The sequence below is a fragment of the Heptranchias perlo genome, chromosome 12 (assembly GCF_035084215.1).
Source record: "Heptranchias perlo isolate sHepPer1 chromosome 12, sHepPer1.hap1, whole genome shotgun sequence".
Classification (NCBI taxonomy): Eukaryota; Metazoa; Chordata; class Chondrichthyes; order Hexanchiformes; family Hexanchidae; genus Heptranchias; species Heptranchias perlo.
In genome coordinates, this window is record NC_090336.1 from 29689253 (window position 1) to 29707976 (window position 18724).

The 18724-nt window shown below is 41.9% G+C and overlaps 1 protein-coding gene across 2 annotated transcripts in view; it reads left to right on the forward strand.

The window, feature by feature from the left end:
* The window catches only part of pik3c2a (phosphatidylinositol-4-phosphate 3-kinase, catalytic subunit type 2 alpha), a 132131-nt gene that overhangs the window by 101560 nt on the left and 11847 nt on the right, over window positions 1-18724 (forward strand). For both annotated transcript variants that reach the window (XM_067993875.1, XM_067993874.1), the window contains 12 exons: window positions 5469-5649; window positions 6771-6872; window positions 9109-9201; window positions 9751-9880; window positions 10908-11044; window positions 11965-12134; window positions 13077-13233; window positions 13839-13948; window positions 15245-15452; window positions 17363-17487; window positions 17586-17703; window positions 18187-18268. In XM_067993875.1, coding sequence (XP_067849976.1) covers window positions 5469-5649; window positions 6771-6872; window positions 9109-9201; window positions 9751-9880; window positions 10908-11044; window positions 11965-12134; window positions 13077-13233; window positions 13839-13948; window positions 15245-15452; window positions 17363-17487; window positions 17586-17703; window positions 18187-18268 — 1613 coding nt within the window. The remainder of the gene's footprint in view (window positions 1-5468; window positions 5650-6770; window positions 6873-9108; window positions 9202-9750; window positions 9881-10907; window positions 11045-11964; window positions 12135-13076; window positions 13234-13838; window positions 13949-15244; window positions 15453-17362; window positions 17488-17585; window positions 17704-18186; window positions 18269-18724) is intronic.

Genomic DNA, 18724 nt, shown 5'->3' on the forward strand with positions numbered 1-18724 from the left:
AATTGCAAGGAGCTCATGGTCTCAACCTTGGTGACAAAGCCCATCAGTTCAACTGCATTTCTCCTTTCCCCTTGCCCACCAAGTCAAGATTCTCCAAGGATCCCCTTTCTCTTGCTCTGAACACTTTCTCTAGTATCTCTCCTATCTCCCATCATGCCGTCTCCGAGCTCATCTTGACAATGACACCCACCTTGTGCTCTCCCAACCCTATTCCATCTAAACTGCTGACCACCCAACTTCCCTTCCTGGTCTCCATGCTACCTGACATTGGAAACAGATCCCTCACCTTGGGTACTGTCCCCCCCCTCCCTCTCAAATCTGCCATCGTCCCCTCTTCAAAAAACCCACCATTGATCCCTCTGTCCTTGCGAACTACCATTGCACCTCCAACCTCCCTTCCCTCTCCAAACTCCTTGAATGTGTTGTCGCCTCCCAAATCCATTCCCATTTTTCCCTCAATTCCATGTTTGAACCTCTCCAATCAGGTATTAGCCCATGCTGCAACACTTAAAAGTCACAAATGACATCCTGTGTGACTGTGACAATGGCGCACTATCCCTCCCCATCCTTCTTGACCTCTCTGCAGCCCACACCATCCCTCCTTGAAGCACCTCTCCTCTGTTGTCCAGCTCAGTAGGACTACTCTTGCTTGGTGCCACTCTTAGCTATACAGTCATAGCCAGAGGATCTCCTGCAGTGGCTTCTGTTCCTGCCCCTGCACAGTTACCTCTGGAGTCCCCTAAGGATCTATCCTTGCTTCCCTGCCCCCCACCCCTCTCATCCACATGCTGCCTCTCTGACATCATCCGAAGATGTGACGTCAGGTTCCACATGTACGCTGACAATGCCCAGCTCTACCTCACTAACACCTCCCGAGACCCCTCCACTGCCTCTGTGTTGTCATCCTGTTTGTCCGACACCCAGTCCCGGATGGGCCACAATTTCCTCCAATTAAAATTGGGAAGACTGAAGCCATTATCTTTGGCCCATGCCACAAACTCCATTCCCTCGTCACTTCGACCTATTTGACCTTCAGCTGAGCTTCCTACTCCATATCTTCTTTGTCCACTTCCACCTCCATGACCGCCCATCTTGGCCCCTGCGTCAATCCATATGCTGCTGAAACCCTCATCCATGTTTTGTTATCTCCAGACTCGACTATTCCAATGCTTTCCTGGCCGGCATCCATCTTCCACCCTCCACAAACTTGAGCTTATCCAAAACTCTGCCCGTATCCTAACGCACCAAGTTCTGCTCGTCCATCACCCTGTGCTCACTGAAATACATTGGCTCCCAGTCCATCAATGCCTCGAATTAAAAATTCGGCTCCTTTCTCATATCCCTTCATGGTCTCGCCCCTTCCTCCTCCCTATCTCTGTAATCTCCTCCAGCCCTACAACCCTCCAAGAACTCTCCAACTTTGGCCTCTTACGCAGTCCCCACTCCCTTCCAGAGGACATGACCTGTGCTTGAGGGGGGGGGGGGGGGGTAAATTCAAAACTAGTCTGCAGAAACAATATTTGAGTGGTTAATCTATAGAGCAGGCTCCCTAGGGAGATGTTGGAAGCACTTAATATTGATTCATTCAAATGCAGATTCGATAGATTTATTTTGGAAAATAACATTTTGGCTTACAGCATGAATAATTTGAGACTTGACTTGGTAAGTGTAGCATACTTGGGAGGAACAGGTGACTTTAGACCTATGGCTCCCAAAGGTCTCCACCACTGGGGTTGTCCTCGCGTCTTGTCTGGGTGCGTTGAAAACTAATTGATAGAGATTGATTTGTATGATTAATCAATAACTCAATTAGCATTTTTTTCACGCGACTACCATGATGGTAGAAGGCGAATTAGAAGGATCTTGGTCTTTTCTCGTCCAGCAATTCCTATATTCCTTCTCTTTTTCCGCCCCCCCCCCCCCCCCCTCCAGGTGGCTGTGCCTTCAGCTAAGCTCTCAAATTCCCTCCTTAAACCTTTCTAACTCATCAACTCTCTCTCCTCCTTCAAGACCCTCTCTTAAAACCTACCTTTTTGATCAAACTTTTAATCACCCCTCTTAATATCTCCTCCTTTGGCTCAGTGTCAATTTTGGTCTGATTACGTTCCTATGAAGCAACTTGGGACATTTTCCCATGCTAAAAGTGCTATATAAATTCAAGTTTTTGTTGATAATTTTAAGCTTTGACTTGCATGAACTGCCCCTTTTAATAGCTTGAAACAATTTAATGCTTGAAATTCCATGGCTGTATAACTAAACTTGGTATTGAGTGGAGTGCCTTCTGGTCAGCTTCCTGAAATTAATCTCCTGTTTGTACACATTGCTCCAGACTTGAAATCACACCATCATCACTCATCACTCAAGTGTGAACTGTTGTTGTTCCAGATAAATTCCAATTATGGGACCAGCAATGAAGACACTGTAGCTCTTTTAGAAACTGTCCCAAAGCCAAAAAAACTGTAAACTGCACAAGGAGATTTGTTGCTTATTGAGCACCAACATAACCAGTTTAGTTGCTTTCATGGGCAGTAGCAAAATTGTCTACAGGCCTGATATTGAAGGTATACAGTGAAAATTTGGTTTTACTTCTAGTGATCATTTGTTTGTAATAATTGATTCATCCTTTCCAAATCCCAACACCAAAACCCATATGTAGCTGTGTGTTCACTTAAGCTTGGAGCTCAGTGTAATGTCACCAGATCCTGATGCGCGGATTTTGCACATTCACTGGCAACTTCAATGTAATCTTGCTGCATTTGTTTAATCTGGTAAGATCTGTTTTCATTTTAAATTAGTCCTTCCCAGCGGCATACTAAGTGTGAATCTGCCAAGTTTAATTTGGGGTTGCCACGAGCTGCCGAAAACCCACGCCTCAGGACTAGCAGCATCAAACCTCCTGCTAAACTCCTTATTAAAATCGCTTTATTGATCAATGGGGCTTAGTTGTGTTGATTTGGATTAAGAGTACTATGCCTTGAGTACTATATCATGGTCTGTTGTTTCACCATGGGAAGGCGCTGTGAAATTCTATTGTGTTAAAGCAATGGACTATGATAAGGGGTATAGAACCAATAATCTGTAGAATATAAATAGGTTTCATTTCACAGTTGTAGTGTCTGCAAAGCAAAGACTGGTATTTTCCAACAGTCTATACCTGCTTTTTTACTGGTGCTATAAATTCGGATTCTTGAGAACTGGAATACATTAGCCAGCTCCTGTTGTTTACACTGCTAAATCCAGCTTCCTTATTCCAGTGGCAGACTCATAACCTCACAAAAACTATGACATCTGCCACGATAAGGAAGCTGGGTTTAGTGGTATAAATGCCATGAGCTAGCTCATGGATGCCAGGCTCCTGGAATCCAAATTAAAATAGCAACTGTATAAAAGGAGTTTAACTGAAGCTTGCTGTTGGTCTTTTGTCAAATCTGAAAATTCACAGAAGGAAAAGGAAATGCAGTAAGAGCAATTAAAGCCCATCTGAGACCCAACATTGCTGCCCCTTCCCACCGATTTGACTCCTGATGTGCTGTCTCACCCCCACTGATTTGACTCCTGACGCTCTGCTTCTCACCACCCGTTGGTGGTTACAGCAATAAATAGGGCAATTAGGAAGAGAAGAAAAAAAGGATAAGTGAAAATAAGGACATTCAGAAAGCTGCAAAATTTATAGTAGTGACTAAGGGCCTTTAAATGGGTATCAATGCAGTGGCCCTCCTCTGAACTTTTCCCAGGGCCTCGTTCACCCACCCTGTGAGGGGACCAAAGCAAGTCAGTGTTCTAGATGAGGCCTAATCAAGGTCTTGTACAAGGACAGTAAGGTGTTTTTTGTTTTGTATTGGATAGTCCTAACAATACGTGCAAATACTCTTAGCTTTTGCTAGAGCTTCGTGGAGTGGTTGTGAACCTTAGGGATTCATATAATGAAGCAGTCCATGCCCACATGCAGCAAGACCTGGACAACATCCAGGTTTGGGCTGATAAGTGGCAAGTAACATTCGTGCCAGACAAATGCCAGGCAATGTCTCCAACAAGAAAGAGTCTAACTACCTCCCCTTGACATTCAACGGCATTACCATCGCCGAATCCCCCACGATCAACATCCTAGGGGTCACCATTGACCAGAAACTTAACTGGACCAGCCACATAAATACTGTGGCTAAAAGCGCAGGTCAGAGGCTGGGCATTCTGCGGCGAGTGACTCACCACCTGACTCCCCAAAGCCTTTCCACCATCTATAAGGCACAAGTCAGGATTTTGATGGAATACTGTCCACATGCCTGGATGAGTGCAGCTCCAACAACACTCAAGAAGCTCGACACTATCCAGGACAAAGCAGCCCGCTTGATTGGCACCCCATCCACCACCCTAAACATTCACTCCCTTCACCACCGGCGCACCATGGCTGCAGTGTGTACCATCTGCAGGATGCACTGCAGCAACTTGCCAAAGCTTCTTCGACAGTACCTCCCAAATCCGCAACCTCTCCCACCTAGAAGGACAAGAGCAGCAGGCACATGGGAACAACATCACCTGCACCTTCCCCTCCAAGTCACGCACCATCCCGACTTGGAAATATATCGCCGTTCCTTCATCGTAGCTGGGTCAAAATCCTGGAACTCCCTACCTAACAGCACTGTGGGAGAACCTTCACACAGACTGCAGCGGTTCAAGAAGGCGGCTCGCCACCACCTTCTCAAAGGCAATTAGGGATGGGCAATAAATGCTGGCCTTGCCAGTGACGCCCACATCCCATGAACGAATTCAAAAAAAAATGTAGAACTGCTGCCATTAATAACAACCTGCTGCCTACGCAAATGCAACCAATTACTTATCCACCCCAGGAACAGCCTGCCAATCCCACAAGGCTCTCTCTAATTCAGTAGCCGACTGCGTGGCATCTTGTCAAAAGCCTTTTGAAAATCAAGGTAGATGATCTCAACCAGGCTAGCTGCATCCACCACTCTAGTAACTTCCTTTGGGTGGTAAAACATAACCTTCTGTTCCTGAAGCCATTTTGATAGTCTCTAATAGTCCCATCTCTGTCAAGATGGCAGTACAGTGTACCTCTAATTCCTTCTAGCAATTTGCCTATAACTTGCCTGTAACTTCCCACTTCTAACTTGTCGCCCTTTTTTTAATATTGGCGCCCTCCAGTCCATTGGGAACAATCGTAAACCCTAGCGAGCTGTTAAATATATATGTTCTTTGTGTTTGCATTTAACATTGTAAAATTTGAAGTACAATACTGAACAGGTGATCGTTTATTAGGTCAGTGATTAGCCTGTTGGATCTGCAAGTTTATTGAGTGAGTAGCTGAGCGATACAAACTCTGCACCATAACTTAGCAAACCAACTCTGCTAACGAGCTACTTGGGGCTTGTAGTGACATTACCTTGTTGGGACGGTTTGTATTATTGTACCTCAAAAGGTCCTTATTTGCTTATTTAATTCCACTCTTTTTATAGGCTGCTGAAAGATGCACTTCATGATCCATATTTTGGGATGCGCTATGAACTCCTTTTGGGTGCCCTGCTATGTGTGTGTGGGAAAGGCTTGCGACAGGAGTTTGAAAAACAGACCAGGCTGGTACAGAAGCTGGGAGTGGTAGCAGAAAAAGTGCGCCAAGTCAGTGGATCAGCAAGGCAGGTATGGCATCAATATCAACAGATCAACAAATATTCAAAATACAGTACATGTCTCGACAGGTGTATTATGTGTTGAGTTCACCAGCCTGGATTATTGCGAAGGTGAGCTATAAGGCTGCTATAGTATGAATCTTAAGAAGTACTCTTTGTATTTACACCTGTCACATGCTTCCCCACCCCCCCTCTTTTTCTCTTCTCTGCACCTCCCCGCCCCCCCCCCCAAAAAAAAAATTGTTTAATCTTTCATACAGATAACCAGCCTGAACAGAGTCTATTTGCAGATGACCATTTCTGGAACAGCTGATCATTACTTTCCAGACCTCATGTCCTAGCATGTATTCTGTAAGAACTAACATAAATGGTATGTCTTTTGCAAGAGCAAAATATGGAATTCCTACCTATCTTTCCCTCATTATATTTTGATAAAATCTAAGTTGCAGAGCATTTTTATTTCTACTCAGTTCTTTCCTGTTTTTTCCGCTGTTGCACTTTTTAAACAGATACAATATTTTTTTTCCCTTGAGCCTTATGTTAGACTGTTTGATCACATGCTACAAGTTGACAGTCCTGATTTGAGCCAATAAGTGTTTTGCTGCCGGGAAAAATGTTTGTTGGCTTTTATGCATTGTTTTACTGTGTGAGCTGGCCCTTGCAACAAAGAAAGACCACGTGCCCTCACCCATTGTTAAAGCTCTTATTTACATTTGGGCTATAAAACTATTTCCTTGCTGTGACCTGGAAGCTTCCCTTTTCTTTTTGCTGCTAACCTTCGTCGTGACCATCTGTACCCTCCCTCCAGGCCCCAGAGACCATTGGCTTTGTGTTGAATATTCAACAACACTAATTTGCTTGCAAAAATGCAAGTCTATGGAGAATACTTTTACAGCATTCACTGGTGTGTGTACAAAATGGGGAAATCTGCTTTAGACTCGTGCCTACTTTTTTGCACATTATTCATTCTTTTCTCACCCGTACTTCTACAACTATAAAATGCACCAAACCAGTGATGGTGTTACATGGTTTTCATTCTGTGCTCTGTAGGAATATTAATCCTTGAAAGCAGCAATGGGTGAAGCAACTTCACATCATTACTAAATACTAGCATTTTTCATTTCGTTTTAGGTTGTCCTTCAGGAAGGCATGGATCGTGTTCAATCATTCTTCAAAAATAAGTGTCGCCTGCCCCTCAATCCAAGCCTAGTAGCAAAAGAATTAAATGTTAAGGTATGCAGAAATCGAATAACTCATCAAAACTTCCTTTTAATGGAATTTGAACATAGTTTTATGTTCTCCTTACGGAATATGGGATTAAAGGGTCAGTGGTAGCGTGGATACAAAATTGGTTAAGGGGCAGAAAGCAGATATATATTATTGACCTGGACTTGTGTATACAGGGTATAGTTTCAAAGTTTGCAGATGACACAAAACACTGAATTGTGGTAAACAATGTGAAGGATAGTAACAGACTTCAGGAACATAGACAGACTGGTGAAATGGGCAGTCACATGGCAGATGAAATTTAACAGAGAGAAGTGTGAAGTGATACATTTTGGTAGGAAGAATGAGGAGAAGCAATATAAACTAAATGGTATAATTTTAAAGAGAGTGCAAGAACAGAGATCTGGGGGTGTATACACAAACCTTTGAAGGTGGCAGGACAAGTTGAAATGGCTGTTAAAAAGCATAAGGGATCTTGGGCATTAGCAATAGAGGCATAGAGTACAAAAGCAGGGAAGTTATGCTAAACCTTTATAAAACAATGGTTAGGTCTCAGCTGAAGTATTGTATTCAGTTCTGAACACAACACTTTAGGAGGAAGTCAAGGCCTTAGAGAGGGCACAGAAGAGATTTACTAGCATGGTGCCAGAGATGAGGGACTTCAGTTATGCCGGGAGACTGGAGAAGCTGAGGTTGTTCTCCTTGGAGCAGAGAAGGTTATGGGGAGATTTGATAGAAGAGTTCAAAATCATGAAGGGTTTTGATAGAGTAAATAAGGAGAAACTGTTTCCAGTGGCAGAGGGTCGGTAACCGGAGGACACAGATTTGAGGTGATTGGCAAAAGAACCAGAGGTGACATGAGGAAGCATTTTTTTATGCAGCGAGTTGTTATGATCTGGAATGCACTGCCTGAAAGGGTGGTGGAAGCAGATTCAATAGTAATTTTCAAAAGGGAGTTGGATAAATACTTGAAGGGAAAAAATTTACCGTGCGATGGGGAAAAAGCAGAGGAGTGGGACTAATTGGAAAGAGCTGGCACAGGCACAATGGGCCAAATGGCCGCCTCCTGTGCTGTATTATACTATGATAGTAACTGTGATGATTCTGGTAGCTGCATGGAAACATTTGCCTTGAATTTCCACAACATTCACCTGAGGAAGGAGGAAGCCTCCGAAAGCTTGTGAATTTAAAATAAAATTGCTGGACTATAACTTGGTGTTGTAAAATTGTTTACAATTTGAATTTGAAGGTTATTTTTAGTCTTGCTGACATTCTCTCGCACTTAGTCGTCCAGTTTCTATAAGTTTGCTTTTGATCTGTTATCTTATCAAAGTTGCAAGGTAATGAATTGCTTCCTACTTTTTAACTGGGGGTCAGGTATTGGCATTTCAGTTTAGCGTACTTGTGATTAACCCTCTTAAGCAATGATTGTTTCCAAGTGTTGCCTTTTTCTGCCATATAATCTACATAATATTTTGCTGAAAATTTTAAAGCATTGAATGAAATCCAAATTCTTGTCATATTATTTGAAAAAACTTAATTTTTTTTATTTTAATTCAGTGGTACTGGGGGAAGCAAAAGCTGCATAAGCGATATCTTCCCAAAGTCGATTACAGTTAAAATCCTACGTCTAAGCTACACCTTGACATGGATCGTACTAATCTGCACATAGTGCATGATGCCCACTCGTGTGCTGTTTTGTAGTAATTTGGCAACCTTCTGCAACCAATGCATGGCTAGATGTTTAGCTTATATTGTGCACCATGTACAAAACCAAACCTGAACGTAGCTTGTCATCTTTTAAGATTTGCAGTATTTAGTGCTGGTTCTCAACACCTTGTATGTACTGCAGTCGAGTTTGTGTTTGTTCTGTAACTTTCCACCCACCTGTCCACCAGATCGTTTTTCCTGCTCACTTTTAACTAATCTACACCACATGCCATTCCTCAACCTTAAGAGGACCTGTTTCATCTAGCTGCTTGGCTCAGTTGGTAGCAATCTCAACTGAGTCCAAAAATTGTGGTTTGAAGCCCCATTATGAGCGAGGGCACCTATTCTCTAATGACACTTCAGTCCCACACTGATGGAGTGCTGCGTTGTCTGAGCTGCTGCCTTTCAGAAGAGACCTTTAACTCATGTGTAATTAGCTTTGTGTTCTGCAATGTGCCAAATAATCTCCCTCAAGGTTTTGGTTATTAATATGACTTCCTCTTTTCTGACTGTGTGTCTCTTTTGATTATAGGCTTGTTCCTTCTTCAGTTCCAATGCAGTTCCACTGAAGGTAACACTGGTGAATGCGGACCCCTTGGGAGATGAAATCAATGTTATGTTTAAGGTATGTTGGCATTTACAATGGGACCTGCTCCTATTGAAATTCTGGGTGGAAGGAAATAGGAAGCTGAAGGATGTGGCGGCTTGCACTTTAAGTCAGTGAAAACAAATGCACCGATTAGGATTGCTGTTGTTTCACCCATCATTAACCGAGGTCATTAATTGCATTTCCCAACCATTTTTAAACTATTCTTGCTTCCCTATTTTAAGTGCCATGGTGCTGGAAGCTCATTTCTGTGTTGCTGGTCTACCTCTGTAACCTGCCAATCTCTAGCCCATATACATGAGAAATAGTTTTGTAAGTTTGGTACTGACAGATAATGGTGTGAACGCAATATGAAGCTAAAGGCCTATGAATCTGCTCCATTTTTATTTAAGTAGGTGCTCATTATCAAGTTTTATATGCTATAGCCTCCATACCAGCTTTCTGCTTAATCCAACACACGTTTATAAATGTTAGTTCTATAGTAATTGAATAATGCTGATCTATAGGCTTACAATTTTCCTCTGTAAATGAAGCATACGTTGATTCAGTATTTTCCCTTGCACCCAGATTGGGGAAGATTTGCGACAGGACATGCTGGCACTGCAAATGATCAAGATTATGGACAAAATTTGGCTTCAGGAAGGGTTGGACTTGCGCATGGTCATCTTCAAATGCATCTCCACAGGGAAGGACAGAGGTATGTCATAGTTGGGTTGTGCAGATGACATTGATGCACAAGTAGGCTTTCAAAGGACTGCTACAGGCTGCATACTTCTTGCGTCGAATTGTATAAAACCTCCAACATTTTTTTTTACTCCTAATTACAGTTGAGATTCTGTGAGCAAACCTTTCCCCTAGCACAGCTGTAGAAGGGAATGAATCTTACACAAACTTAAATCCTAGTAAAACATAGGAGACTGAAAAAATGTTAGTGCAGATTTAGCATGTAAATTCAATGTCACGAGGTCATTGTTCACTTCAAAGACAGTTGATGTGTGGCAACTTAACAAATGCACACCAATCTACTTGAGAAATACACATTCTTTGGTTGGGCTCACTCTTCCCCCACTCCTAGGCTACTGGGGCCAATTTTTCCACAGAAATCTGCTAATATAGCAGACGAGGGATTAAATGCGGGACCTTCCTGGTCTGTATAGTTCAGCCACTCACTGGATAAACGCCTTAAAATATTGTGGAGCCCTCATTCAAATTAAAACAAAATCACACTTTTTGTTTTTTATATGAAGACTTTGTTCCTTTTTAAAGCATGTGAGCATTGCCTGAGTGGCTTACTTCCCCTGAACCCTGAGACATGCACAACTTCCTCCAGTTTCCAGAAAGCATTTTTGTGTCGATTTATAGAAGCTTAAGCTTCCCCCATGGGCCGAATGGCCTCGTTCCGCGCTGTAATCTTTCTGTGATTCTATGTAGACAGAAGGTGATTAAGTGGGGCCTTACTGAAGTATGTAAAATACTTAAAAGCAGGTCAGAAAGTGCAATTAGAGGATGTAAATAGACTGTTGCAAAAAGTAAATTCCAAACAGATGTTGGAGGGAAAAGTTTCTTCAGTTATAAATGTTGGGAATCATTTATCAACCAAGGAAGTACAGATACAAATCAAGATTTTTCATGATTGTTAAATGCCGAGAGAGGGATGAGATGTGAGGGACTGAGAGGCCTTTTCTCATCCTGACTTTTTTTACGTTCTGTTCAATTGTCTGTAGGTATGGTTGAGCTTGTACCAGCTTCAGAAACACTTCGAAAAATCCAAGTTGAGTATGGAGTGACTGGCTCCTTCAAGGACAAACCACTAGCAGAATGGCTGAGGAAGTACAATGCCACTGAAGAAGAATATGAGAAGGTGGAGTAATGCTTGCAGTAGAGAGCTGCCTATTTCCACATGGTTTATTTTTTTCAGTTTTATATAACGCTCAACACATCTCTTGAAAATCTCCCAAGTTGTTTCATGTACAATTAATTCTTTCGAAACCTAGTGACCCATGTAGATGTCAGGAAAGACAGCAGTCAATTTGTATGGTGGCAAACTCCCCAAGCAGCAGTGAGGTGAATAACCAGTTAATCTGTTTCTGGTGGTGTTGGTTGAAGGAGGAATGTTGGCCAGGATGCTGGGAAAACTCCCTGCCATTGTTTGGATAGTGCCATGAGATCTTTGTTCAGATGAAGCCTCTGTTTAACCTCTGACCTGAAACACAACACTTCTGTCAATGCAGGGCTCAGTAATGGAGCAATGTTTAGCCGCCTTTTGACTTGTCAATTGAATGCTGCCAGGTCGAGTCGAGTATCTGCCAGATGGCAGAGTGGTACTCTTTCTATTTTGTACCAGCAATGTGCCTTAACTCTTCTACTGTACCATTATTGCCCCAACCAGAAATTGTGACTGGCTGCTGAATGAGATTGCTTAATTGTGCTGACTTATAATCACTTTATATTGTGCATCCAAAACCATTAAAAGCAGGCTTGAGACTGTTCCAAGCCAGTTCGTGTAAAACCCTTATAGCTGGCAGGGAAAAAACTTACATCTTGGAAATGTGAGCTGGAGTTGAAGAAGTTCTGGCCTTGCCTCACAACACCACCCAGATCTGCAAGCGTTATTACCTTGATGGTGTGTGCGTCATTACCTTGATGGTGTGTGCGTCATTGCATTAATAGTCAACTATTGTGTTAAGACGACCTGAATTACAATTTAAATTTTGTGAATTATTCAGTACGTGTGCTTGCATAATTCTGCAAATTAACTTTCTTAAACCCTCAACTCTACAGGCATCAGAAAACTTCATCTATTCCTGTGCGGGGTGCTGCGTAGCTACCTACGTGCTAGGGATATGTGATCGTCACAATGACAACATCATGCTCCGATCAACCGGCCACATGTTCCATATAGATTTTGGGAAGTTTCTTGGACATGCACAGATGTTTGGAAGTTTTAAAAGGTGAATTTCTTTACAATTTTAATCTAAAAAATCTTTTCCAGCTCAAATTTTTTTTTTACGAATGTAATGTGTTTTTAACAATTCCCAGAATAGCTATATTTGCATTAAAATCTTGTGCTAAGTATTGCGTAAGTGAGCAAAACCAAAGAGTAAGCACAAGTTCAAGTCAGTAAGATTCAAGTGAATAAGATTGGTTTAAGTTTTGCACCCTCTAGTGGTCAAATAAATGAGGGAATCGTACAACACCAGGTTATAGTCCAACTGTTTTATTTGAAAATCTCAAGCTTTCGGAGGCTTTCTCCTTCGTCAGAAAGCCTCCGAAAGCTTGTGATTTTCAAATAAAACAGTTGGACTATAACCTGGTGTTGTAAGATTCCTTACATTTGTCAACCCCAGTCCATCACCGGCATCTCCACATCACAAATAAATGAGGTACAGGCACTTGAAGGTTTTTTTTAGCCTTTTTAGATTTAGTATTTGCTTTTTTCTCTGATTTTTTTTTTACACAGTAAGGGATGTTGGTGATTAAGAATTATATCTATTTCAGGCACGCAGAGCTAGCATCAAGCACTAGTTGGCCTGATATCAAGCTGCATTGGTGGCTCATCGAGGGTGCACGTTGTGATGCAGGTCTGTGGCTTGGTCCCTAGTGTGGGCTGAGTTAGCTAAAGTCAGCTCGGACACTGAATAGAGCTGGTACAATTGATTTTGTTCGCACTGCTCCTTTAGGCAGATGTCGAGGGCGAATCGGCCTGGGTTTCCACTCCTGATCACCGGCCAGTGATTCCTGCTAGGATGTGCACGTGTGATAACATTGAAGATAAAGATCTGGCTTGGCTATGTTCGCTGCCATCGTGTTAAGGGGTACAATGTTGCACAAAAATACAAAACATTGTAGTATTTTGTAAGTGGGTACTCATTCATATCTTTTTTTTCCTTCAGGGATCGAGCTCCATTTGTGCTGACCTCCGACATGGCTTATGTGATTAACGGTGGGGAGAAGCCAACCAGCCGCTTTCAGTTGTTTGTAGACTTGTGCTGTCAGTCTTACAATCTCATCCGCAAGCATGCCAACCACTTCCTGAATCTCCTGTCGCTGGTAATGCACACTTTTTATATGGTTGTCCTTCATTTACGCAAGAGCTTCCCAAGAAATGAGTGAAATAGAGCAGCCAGCTTAAGTTCAGCTATTAAAACAAAATGCTAGAAAAACTGACAGCAGATCTGTCAGTGTCTGAAAAGAGAAAAGACGGCTTCATGTTTTGGGTGTAGGCTCTACATCAAAACAAAGATAAGCTAGCCCCTTAATGGGATTGAAGAAGAAATGAGATGGTTAAATCATTGGTTACCTTTTTAAGACTTCTGTAGAAACTACAGCCTTGTGATTCTTAATGCACCTACTTTCTAAAGATCTGTTATCTGAATTCTGTGTTAAGACTTTACTATGGTACCAGGAAATCATACGGTTGAAGGAAAAACACAACTTAATTTTTTCTACACCTCCTTTTACCTTTGTGTATCGATGTATAACTACAGTCACTTCTTTTCCTGGTGGTTCGTGTAAGGTACTGATATGCCTCTATGGTTTCATACCTGTTAGACCAGCTTCCATGGTGATGTCCTGGCGATTTGTATTGTGTTTTTTTTCTTAAGTGATAAAATAGTGAGCATTTCCACTACTGTTTACGTCTGACCTTTTTCCAGACACTGCCTTCTGGATTACCAGTACTGACTAATGTGCAGGATCTGAAGTATGTCCAGGATGCTCTGCAGCCCCAGACGACTGATGCTGAAGCCACCATCTTTTTCACCAGGTACGGTGAACTGCAAATTAACTCTCCAAACTAAAGCACAATGAGGTGGAAGTGACTATATAAGGAGTCACACACATGATTGAACACTGAATTTATCCTATGCCTTCATATAAGATGTACAGAAACTCAAGCTCTATAACTTCAGTTTGGTCACTGGTGGTTTGGAGTTTCTAGTCTACTATTGATAATTCAAAGTCATATTTTAGTGTTTAAAAACTTTTAATTTATCCAGTGATTTGAACTGATAATGTAAATAACAGAAAAGTCAGAATTTTGTGCTTTTTTAAAAAAAAAAGTAAATGAATTAAGCAACTTCACATTAAAAGGAATCGACCTTAGAGGAGAGGGAGACGTCCTGACCCTGAAACGGACTGAGTATGGGTTAATGCTCCCAATTTAATTACTTAGGGGGTTTGGATTTCTGTACACTATGCAAAAGAAAAACATTTTGAACAGCAATGAAAGTGAAATTTTTGTGCTGACTATGCATCAAATCTGTTCTGTCAAAAATAATTTTAAATGGGCTAGTGTGTTTTCTGTCCAACCTTGTAATTTTATATGGCATCTGTCCTCCGTTGTGCGGGCCTTGCTCAGTGTCCTGCATTTTCTTCCCCCAATCTCATCACCCAGTTCCACCACTGTGATTCCCTATTGTAAATGGAATGAGTCGCTTGTGGGACCATAAACAGCCAATGGAAGTTTGGGATCAATTCAATTCTCAATTGATTGGTTGAACTCCTGGAATTGCTCCAGTTCAGACCAGTTGATGCTCAATTATATCGATCAAGAAGTGGAGTTGGATGGGGATTTCTTTTCTTGAATTGGTTTGCTATTTGGAGGAGCTCTCCAGGACTTTTAAAGGAATTTGCCGGCTGCTCTACTGGGCAGTATTGGAAGAGAAGTTGCTTTTTCGGAGTTAGGATTATTGCAGATTAAGTTGCAGTTGCTTTCCAGGCTCCATGGAAGACATGGCTGCAGAAAGCTTTGTGGAGTTGGGAGTTTGACTTTTTTTGCAAGGTGTATGTCAATATGACTCCTGCACAGTGCTCCTGTCCTATTGACGTGGCAGAGAGTAGCAGTTTGGTCTCACTCGAGCAGCTCGTCTCGATACTGCTCTTACCGCTACTTTGTGTTTGTAGGCGTGATCCTTCAGCAGGCCGCTTCTTGGAGTTATGGCACTTGGCTCAAAGTGAATACCCCTGGAATATAGTAAATGCTACAGATGTGACCAGCTGTCTCGACTTGAATTAAAATGGATGCAATTTGACAGTTTTTTTTTAATCTTTTCTACTCCAGGTTGATAGAGTCCAGCTTAGGCAGTGTGGCTACAAAGTTTAACTTTCTCATTCACAACTTGGCTCAACTGCGGTTTTCAGGGTTACCGTCCAATGAACAAGCTATCCTTTCGTTCTCCCCTAAAACCTATTCTTTAAAACAAGATGGGCGAATCAAAGAAGTGACTGTTTACACATATCAGAAGAGATACAATCCTGACAAATATTATGTAAGTATTACTCAGCTTCTGAAATGCTACAGATGGCTTTCATTTGCCAGTACACCCAGGTGTCAGATCCAAACAGTGGGGGGGAGAAAAACAAGCATTTAGTGTGAGTGTTTAACACATTTAATGTCGTGCTGGTTAAAGTCGCAGTCATTCCATCTTGGACATTCAGATACCACACGGTTTCTCAGTTCCATGAAATACATAATTTTGTAATCTCATATCATTAGGGGCAGGTTTAGACTTCAGTGATAGAACACAGGTTTGTGCCTGCAATTTCCCCACATAGTTCGCAACCTCAGAGGTGACACAGTAGGGAGACAGCAGACGAAGGAAAGGCATTCCTCGGGGTTGCTTTGGGTTCCACGTGTCCAAGGCCATTTTAAAGAATGACTTTTGTAAAGGGTAGTAATAGGTTGTCTGTCTGCCATTTTGGTCAAGGACTACAGAAGGGAATAACGCTTGTGTGTTTATGTACTCAAATATGCAGCTTAAAACTGTTAAACTATTGGAAGTGAGTACACGAAACAAGCTCTCAGGGAGGGGAGTAGGGAGACGTGGGTAAAAGCAGCTGGTTAAATCTAATTGGTTAAGAGGACTATAGCAACTTAACAAACTTTCAAGGCAATAGTGCTTGTTTTTTCTCCAGAATTACATATTGGAACCAGCGCACAAAAGCGATTCTTGAAATTATTTGTATCTCTTGAAGGCTATATAGGGTGAATGAGAACCTTTAAGTTAATCAAGTCGGGTGGTGTGTGCGTGTGTGTGTATCTGCGCACGTATATATGTGTGTGTCCAATTGACATGAAGATGATATTCGTCAAGGTGGTTACTAATGAAGTATTTCTTTGCTTGTTCACTTTTAGGATGTCAGTTAAGAATATTTAAAGGAATACATACTCCAGGATAGAACCCCACAATGACCTTGCCTTCAACTTCCATGAGAGAAAATATCCCATTACTAATTTTGATGAGAGAAGCTCAAAAAATTGTAAAGCTCAACACTGAAATGTCTGGCCTATGATCGGGGTCCCCGCATTTTCCACTTTTGAAACTAGACATTTAGCCTCTGCTTTCAACATCCCCCACCGCTTGTTTTCATTTAAGCAGTGGGGGTGATGGGAGCCATTAAGAAGTGACATCATGATCCTAAATGTAATCTCAAGGTTACGGTCCTGATGTGGCAGTTGAGAGGGAGCAGGAAGGCAGCCACACTTATAGTAAATTTTGAAACTCAAGTGTAACTTAAGAATAATTTGCAGGGCTTCATTTGCAAATACTGAAGGATAGGGCCCTCCTCTGGAGTATTCCTTTAGTAGTGAACCAGTAAAGAAATGCTGTGTCTGTAATCTCATTATCAAGTCATAGGTTATTTGTATTTTTTTTAAATGGGATTTTGTTGTTTTTTTTAAAAAGGAAACTCAACACCCCGCTATTTGCAGAATGCTACAGATGTTCTATCCTGTAGTTTTAACTGAAACTGGCTCAAAGAGCTCCTGATGAGTTATTTTTTTAAGTAAATAAATCATGTGGTGTGGTGTTGAGCCACACAAACCAGAAAGGGATCAGGTTCATCCCCAAAGTGTGCTGGTCTGGCTAGAGTGGCAGTGAAGATACAAGAGCTGAACTCCAGCTTCTCCAGTCTAAGGAAGGGAAAGGTTGACATGGACCCGAGCTGCTCTTTGCTTTCTAGTGACTTGCCTGTAGATGTTGGATTAAGAGAGGATCAGATTTGGTTCTGATGCCGCCCTGTCATAGTTTTTTTTATTATCGAGGTTCACACTCGCAAGGAATTGCTAATTGGCAAGGTGCAATGTCTACAACCCTGGAAGCTGTATCCAGTATAAGTCGCTACCTTGAAGAGATGATGGATAAGGAATTGTTTAACCGCTGCCATTTTTACTGTACAGATATATGTGGTGAGGGTATTACGGGAAGGACAGATTGCTCCAACATTTATCTTCAGAACATTTGATGAATTCCAGGAACTGCACAACAAACTGGGCATCCTCTTCCCCCTGTGGAAACTTCCAGGGTAGGTTCTTTTTTTTAAAAAGAAAGAAATGCTGTTCAATTTATGAACAACTCCTTTTTGTTTATGGCAAGTTAGACAATAAGCCTTTGTTTTTCCAGCTTCCCCAACAAAGTGGTCCTTGGGCGAACGCACATTAAGGATGTGGCCTCCAAGCGGAAGGTGGAGCTCAATAATTACGTGCAGTGTCTGATGAATGGCTCAACTGAAGTAGCTGAGGTAAGAATTAAAAAATGGAATTAGGAATAAAATTGAGACGCTTCAGCTCTCAAAGGTTGCCCTGTGTTTGGGCCTGTATACAAGAGGCACTCAAAACCGTTTTCTTCATCTAACTCAGTTGTACAATAAGCTGGTGCTATGAAATGGTAGGATGTGGATTCCCTCCCAAAATTCACTGCATGACATGGCTGAGCCATCTCTTAGATAAGTCGTTCCTGTGTATTGACTGACAGTTGATTAAAGAGCATCACTGAGATGACTGAGGATGGTGATCCTAAAGAACAGAGATAATCAGCTAACATATTGGGGAAAGTGCAGAGGCTCGAAGAAGAGAATCATAACTCTCTCCACAATTTAAATTAAGCAAATACATTATTGTAAAATTTAGTGGTCTGCTCGCTCGGTATCCGCTGCGCTCGCACTGTGCACTATAAAATGTTTTTAGCTGAAACGTAAAAACTGATTTTTGTTTACTGTCCTCAGTGTGATCTCATCTACACCTTTTTCCGCCCGCTGAGCCGGGATGAGAAGGCTGAAGGAATTGATGGAATAGTGAAACCCGCAGGTAATGCAAAACTAATTTTATTTTGCTGACAAAACAAGCGTTCCTTGTTTTTCTGTTCAGGTGTGGTTGTGCCACCTATCAAGATTTGGTGATGCAAACTTTAATAACTTAAACATTTGCATCATAGCTTGCCTCAACATGTGAACTTGCTGATTTAAATTTTTTTTAAATTCCATACAAATTGTCGTTACATCCACTAATGTGTTACAACCTGTTAAACAATTTCTGATGTATTTAGAAATCCCACTTCATATCTTACAGGGGCATGAAAGGGCATAAGTTTGCTAGATTCATAACTGAAGCATCTAACAGAAACACTGTTAAACCTTAGCCATTCTGGGTAGCTCGTTATGGTTGCTGATCAGTCATCGTGTGCTGTGAGCTTGTTTTGTACACCTAGAAATTGCTTCAGGCAGCAGTGTTCTTAGTAATGTGACTGCTGCATAATGCCTTCAG